Genomic DNA, 6,733 nt, shown 5'->3' with positions numbered 1-6,733 from the left:
CCCAGCTTCGGCCCCAGAACCTTGAAGAGCACTTAGTACTCCTAAGTGTCTGCTGAATGCACAGTGCAACAGCTTTGGCTCAGCCAAAATGGAACTGTGAAGAGAAAGTGAGCCTAAGGCAGCACAGTGTGGATGCAGCAGTGAGGGGAGATGGGTCCTCGGGGAAAAGCCCAGGCCTACAGGAGGGGATGTGCCCCTGTCCTTCCTACACCCTTTACATCCCACTCCTTACCTAGCCAGACCCAGGCTCCGACAGGTACAATGCTGGCTACTGGGGAAAAGGCTTAGGTTTGACAGCGCAAAGAAGACAAACCAGGCACACAGCTCCGGCACTAAGTCAAGTTCTTTACTTCCCAGAAGTGATGGCTAAGGGGAGGAAGGAGAGTGAGAAAAGGAAGAGAAAGCCAGAGAGAATGAGGAGGTGGGAGGAGAGGGGACAGTAAACCACTGTTCTATGAAGTCTCATGAGACAAGTGCTCAAGGTAAAAAAAGAGTCCTGGAGAATCGTCCACGGCTGCGGGAAGCATCTCGGTTTCCTTCTGCTTTTAAGTCCTCTCGGGGAAGGCTGCCGCCGCTGCCGCTACATTAAATAGTTATGTACATCGCAGAGAGTCCCAGGCCATAGGCAGGCAGGGGAGGGGCATCATTTCACCAGGGGCCGAGTTTTATCATCGTCACCGCACTGGTGGGCTTTGTACTTTTTCACTTCTGCCATGTACTTGGCCCATGCGTCACCTTTACTTGTTAATACCTGTGGGAAGAGGATGGAATTGGGAGGGGGGTGCCAGGAACCAGGGTCAGGACTGGCTTGAGACAGCTGACCCATTCCCAGTGTCACCCAGAAAGCTCTGGGTTTAAGCTAAAGATGGTACAGTCAAGTTATCTGGGGACCTGCTGACAGCCCTCCTACCCTGCCAGGCACACTCAACAAAGGCTTGGATACCAGACAGGGAGGGAGAAGAGAAGGCTGCACACAAACGCTGGAAGGAAAGGTAATCTGGGTGGCCCCGCTACACCCAGCCTGCTCACCTCATCCTCCGTCTTCTGCTTCTTGGCTACTATTCCCGTCTTGAGGGCTAGTTTGTTCCCGCCTCTGCGTTTGCCCACCTGGGTGAAGGGACAGAAGACTGCAACGGTTACAGGAGCCGGGACCGCCTGTGGCGGCGCTGAGGCCCACTACACCTTCCTAGCCCGGCCTGGTGGCCCGTCCTGACGCCGCGCCCAGCTCCGCCAGCCGGCCGACCTGCGCAGCAATCAGAGAGGAGCACACGCGACTCAGCGCCTGCCCTGGGCCGGCGGTGCCCTCCCAGGGAGTGAGAAGAATGCCCACCTCAGTGGAGACCAGTTCTGTCCTCACTTTCCATGCCAAGGCCCCACCCTCCCTAGCAGGAACCACAAAAGGTGGGAACAACTCCCTTTATCGAGCACGTTCTGTATGCTAAGCCCTGTGCCAAGTGCTGTGAATGTATCATCTCCTTTCACTTTCCCAGCTACCCTAAGATGAAGTTACAACCACCCTCTTTTTGGCCGGGCACAGTGGCTCACGCCTGTAATCCCAGCACTTTAGGAGACTGAGTCGGGTGGATGACCTGAGGTCAAGAGTTCGAGACCAGCCTGGCCAACATAGTGAAACCCCATCTCTACCAAAAACACAAAAAATTTAGCTAGGCGTGGTGGTGCGCGCCTGTAATCCCAGCTACTTGGGCTGAGGCAGGAGAATTGCTTGAGCCTGGGAGGTGGAGCTTGCAGTGAGCCAAGACTGTGTCACTGCACTTCAGCCTGGGAAACAAGAGCAAGATGCCATCTTAAAAAAAAAAAAAAAAAAAAAAAAAAAAAGGGCCGGGCGCGGTGGCTCAAGCCTGTAATCCCAGCACTTTGGGAGGCCGAGGCGGGTGGATCACGAGGTCGAGAGATCGAGACCATCCTGGTCAACATGGCGAAACCCCGTCTCTACTAAAAATACAAAAAAGTAGCTGGGCATGGTGGCGCTTGCCTGTAATCCCAGCTACTCAGGAGGCTGAGGCAGGAGAATTGCTTGAACCCAGGAGGCGGAGGTTGCGGTGAGCCGAGATCGCGCCATTGCACTCCAGCCTGGGTAACAAGAGCGAAACTCCGTCTCAAAAAAAAAAAAAAAAAAAAAAGGAGAGGTCATACTAACAACATACAATGGAGCTGATTCAGCGTCAGGTGGGTAAAAGCCTCTGGACAGCATACTCAGCCATCAAGCACCACTGCTATCCCTGTGCCTAACCTGGCATGGCCTACTTGAGGATGCAACCAAAATGGCCCCTCAATGAACAAACGAAAAAGATGTGACAACTACTGCTACTCCCATTCACGAAGGGATACTCCGCCTCCACTCTCAGGTGTCACACCAACCCCAGTCCCGACATTTTTCCTTCTTTACCCTTTCCTCAGAGGAAGTCTTCCCCTAGCCTTTCATCCTGCATCCCGCCTTCTCCCACTGATTGAGGAATTCCTATGTTCCAGGGGCTGCAACAGGCTTCACAGCCAGGCATTAAGTAACCTGTGCTGCTGGGACGATTTCTTTTTCTTTTTCAGACAGTCTCACTCTGACCCCCAGGCTAGAGTGGGGGTCAGAGGTCTTGGCTCACTGCAACCTCTGCTTGGTGGTACAAGAGATCGGCTCACTGCAGCCTCTGCCTCCCAGGTTCAAGTGATTCTCCTGCCTCAGCCTCCCAAGTAGCTGGGATTACAGATATGTACCAACAAGCCTGGCTAATCTTCGTATTTTCAGTAGAGACAGGGTTTGACCATGTTGGCCATGCTGGTCTCCAACCCCTGACCTCAGGTGATCCACCTGTCTCAGCCTCCCAAAGTGCTGGGATTACAGGCCTGCTATTTCACAACGATTTTTTTTTTTTTTTTTTTTTGAGATAGTCTCTTGTTCTGTCATCCAGGCTAGAGTGCCTTGGTGCAATTATGGCTCAGCGCAGCCTATATCTCCTGGGCTCAAGCGATCCTCCTGCCTCGGCCTGTGAGGTGCTAAAAACAAACAATGGAGCTGTTTCATTTTCGCTGGGGCTCCAAGCATGTGTAGCACCATGCCCAGCTAATTTTTTTGTAGAGATTTGTTTTTGCCATATTGTTCAGGCTGGTCTCGAACTCTTGAGCCCAAGTGATCCACCCATCTCAACCTCCCAAAATGTTGGGATTACAGGTATGAGCCACTGCACCCAATCCACACCCTTTTTTTTTTTTTTTTTTTTTGAGACGGAGTTTTGCTCTTCTTACCCAGGCTGGGTGCAATGGCGCGATCTTGGCTCACCGCAACCTCTGCCTCCTGGGTTCAGGCAGTTCTCCTGCCTCAGCCTCCTGAGTAGCTTATTACAGGCACGCGCCACCATGCCCAGCTAATTTTTTGTATTTTTAGTAGAGATGAGGTTTCACCATGTTGACCAGGATGGTCTCGATCTCTTGACCTCGTGATCCACCCACCTCAGCCTCCCAAAATGCTGGGATTACAGGGTTGAGCCACCGCGCCCAGCCATCCACGCCCATTTTTAACAAAGGAAGAAACTGAGGCTTGCAGAGGTTAGATCACTTGCCCAAAGTCACATGCTGGATCCAGAAATAGAGCCCCCAGTCTGTTACTCTCAAGTCAACACTTTTTCCTCCACACTACAGGGACTTGATCTTAACACCAGAGACATGGCAAGCTCAGAGCCAAAAATCAATATATGCCCTATTTATTTAGCCCGGAGTTTCTCAACCTGGCACTCATAACATTTTGAGCTGAATTATTCTTTGTTTTGGGGTGGGAGGGCGCTGCCCCACGCATGGTAGAAGTTGAGCAGCATCCCTGGCCTCTACCCATAGATGTCACTAGCACCCACCCCCTCCAGCAGTTCAGACAACCAAAAATGTCTCTAGACTTTGCCAAATGTGGGGGTGGAGGGAATTGCCCCAATTGAGAACCACTAGTTTAGCCCTTCCTGGAAGACAGGCTCTGTGCTAACCACTTTTCCAGGATCACCTCATAAAACCCTCACCACCACATCAAGAGATTCGACGATGTCCATTTTTGCAACTAGGGAAAATGAAGGTGGGCAGCCCAGAGGCTCCCAGAAAGCAGCGATCTTCCCTGCAAGCTCACCACTGCATACCCAGCACCTAGCACAATGCCTAGCACGAGGAAAATTGCTCAATAAATGGAGATTGGTGGAATGAGATTCAAGGAAATCAAGCAACTGTCTTAGGTAAGTAATTGTCCTTACACGGTAAGTGGTCTGAGGTCTAATGCATATTGCTCTGAGTCCATACTTGAATTTGTCCCCTTTTCTCACAATCAGTGGTGGTCCCATGACCCAAGGTCCAGGTACCACTCAAACAAGAAGGAATCCTGATATCCACGTTTCCTCATTCTTCACAGTGCTGAATCCAATACAACTCGGCTCCCACTTCCCACCGGCAGGCTCCTGGAGCCCCCACTCCCGCCCCCAGCCCCCCATCTTGTCGGGAATCCAAGTTCCACAACCTCAGAGAGTGACCCCGACGGGCCCCCTCATTCTGACGGAAAGTGGACCTCGGTCCCGATCCCCCTTCACGGGCCCCGACTCCCGCTATCAGGACAGGCCCTGGCGCCCGCCCCCACCCCCACGGCTCCTTACGAAGCTAAGTGTGGAGCCCGGACCGCCCTTCCTCTTCGGATCCCCGGCGCCCGCAGCGGCGGCCGACTGGTCGGGTCGCTGAGGACCCGGGGGCGGCTCCTCCTGCCGCTGCCGCTGCTCCTCCTCCATCTTCCGCTTGAACAGCTCCAGGAAGCTGCCGTCGTTGGCGAACAAGTTCACGCCGCCCGACACCGGGCTCGAACCCGCGCCCGACACCTCCTCGTCGCCGCTCTCGGGCGACGTCCCCGATCCCGACTCAGCCCAACGGCTCCCACCACCGCCACCGCCCGCGGGGCCCGGCGCCTCCCGGCCTGGAGGCTCCGCCCGTCTCCCTCGGGCAGCCATTTTGTCGCCAGGTGCCGCGCAAAGGACTCCGGGAAAGCCGCTCCGGCCCCGCGCTTGGCGCCCGACTCGTCTCGTCCCGAACAATGCATGACGGGAAGAGGGGTCCGGCCCTCGAGCGTCCGCAGTTGGGGCGGGGAGGGGGCGAGGCGAATGAGAGAACCCTCCCAAAGGGGCGGAGCTGGGGGAGGGACCCCCGCCTCGTGGGTCTTTTTGTTTCTTTGTTTTTTTTTGAGACGGACTTTTCGCTCTTGCTACCCAGGCTGGAGTGCAATGGCGCGATCTCGGCTCACCGCAACCTCCACCTCCCGAGTTCAAGCGATTCTTCTGCCTCAGCCTCCTGAGTAGCTGGGATTACAGGCACACGCCACCACGCCCGGCTACTTTTTGTACTCTTAGTAGAGACGGGGTTTCAACATGTTGGCCGGGCTGGTCTCGAACACCCGACTTCAGGTGATCCACCAGCCTCGGCCTCCCAAAGTGCTAGGAAAGCCGTGAGCCACCGCGCCCGGCGGCGGGAGGCTGAGGCAGGAGAATCGCTTTAATGCTGGAGGTGGATGTTGCGGTGAGCCGAGATCGCGCCATTGCCCTCCAGCCTGGGCAGCAAGAGCGAAACACCGTCTCAAAAAAAAAAAAAAAAAAAATTAGAGACAGGCGTCGGCGTCTGGCTATACTGCCCAAACTGGGTCTCGAACTCCTGGCCTCAAGTGATCCTCCCACCTTGCCCTCCCCTCCCTAAGTGTTGGGATTACAGACGTGAGCCATCCGGCCCAGTCTGGCGAGGTTTTCTTGTTTGTTTTTTGGAGACAGAGTCACACTCTCTCACCCAGGCTGGAGTGCAGAGGCGGGATGGTGGCTGACTGCAGCCTCGACCTTTCAGGGCTGAGGTGATCCTCCCACCTCAGCCTCCCTAGTAGCTGAGAAAACAGGCATGCGCCACTACCCCTGACCAATTTTTGTGTGTGTGGAGATGGGGTTTTGTCATGTTCCCCAAACTGTTCGAACTCCTAGGCTCCAGCAATCCTCTCACCTCAGCATCCCAAAGTGCTAGGATTCCAGGCGTTTGCCACCGAGCCCGGCTTCGCGGGTTTTCAAAATTCAGCAGTACTCGGGCTGCTGTTCCCCAGACAGGGACTCCCCTAGAATGAGACTGTTGTCCTAGACTGGAGCTGTAGCTTGCTCTCTGGAGTGTGGTTTCACTCAGGGCTAGGAGCAGATTCACTGTGCAGGGCTAGAATCCCCGTCTGACACCAATAATAATCTCTGTGAGGGGAAACACCTCATTTGGGACTGTGTGCTCAGCTGACACCTAGGAACTTGAGTCCCTAACTAGGAATAAAGAGTATGTCTAGCCTGGGCCCCCCAAGTAGAAATAGGGGTATCTCTGGGTTGGATACCCATCTCTGGGATAAAGCTTACATTTAATGAGGACATAGCTTGCTCCATGGAGCTGAGGTCCCTATCTGAGAATCAGCTTTTTTATTTTTTGAAATGGAGTCTCGGGCTGGGAGCGGTGGCTCACGCCTGTAATCCCAGCACTTTAGGAGGCCGAGGCGGGTGGATCACGAGGTCAAGAAATCGAGACCGCCGGGCGCGGTGGCTCAAGCCTGTAATCCCAGCACTTTGGGAGGCCGAGGCGGGTGGATGACAAGGTCAAGAGATCGAGACCATCCTGGTCAACATGGTGAAACCCCGTCTCTACTAAAAAAATACAAAACATTAGCTGGGCATGGTGGCGCATGCCTGTAATCCCAGCTACT

At 54.4% G+C, this 6,733-nt stretch overlaps 1 protein-coding gene across 2 annotated transcripts; it reads right to left on the bottom strand.

The window, feature by feature from the left end:
* Positions 1-325: 325 nt before the first annotated feature.
* On the bottom strand, positions 326-5,076 carry TRIR (telomerase RNA component interacting RNase). 2 transcript variants are annotated; one of them, XM_003941741.3, is made up of 3 exons: positions 4,632-5,067; positions 1,030-1,107; positions 326-751 (listed from the first exon to the last, which is right to left on the bottom strand). In XM_003941741.3, the coding sequence occupies exons 1-3, from the start codon at positions 4,974-4,976 to the stop codon at positions 644-646; spliced, it is 531 nt and encodes a 176-aa protein (XP_003941790.1). In that variant the 5' UTR covers positions 4,977-5,067; the 3' UTR covers positions 326-643. The 2 variants fall into 2 exon arrangements, with proteins under 2 accessions (XP_003941790.1, XP_039321448.1); XM_039465514.2 differs by lacking the exon at positions 326-751 and having other exon boundaries at positions 1,031-1,107; positions 4,655-5,076.
* Positions 5,077-6,733: the final 1,657 nt, after the last annotated feature.

This window comes from Saimiri boliviensis, chromosome 14, assembly GCF_048565385.1.
Source record: "Saimiri boliviensis isolate mSaiBol1 chromosome 14, mSaiBol1.pri, whole genome shotgun sequence".
Lineage (NCBI taxonomy): Eukaryota > Metazoa > Chordata > Mammalia > Primates > Cebidae > Saimiri > Saimiri boliviensis.
Note: the sequence above shows the minus strand (reverse complement) of the source record. Positions and strands in the feature narration are given on the sequence as shown.

Excerpts from the sequence above, each read along its gene's own strand:
- TRIR (XM_003941741.3), bottom strand. The coding sequence starts at position 4,976 with ATGGCTGCCCGAGGGAGACGGGCGGAGCCTCCAGGCCGGGAGGCGCCG. Across the intron at positions 1,108-4,631 it reads CGGGCTCCACACTTAGCTTC|GTGGGCAAACGCAGAGGCGG; the intron begins GTAAGGAGCCGT and ends CCCTTCACCCAG. Across the intron at positions 752-1,029 it reads AGCAGAAGACGGAGGATGAG|GTATTAACAAGTAAAGGTGA; the intron begins GTGAGCAGGCTG and ends CTCTTCCCACAG.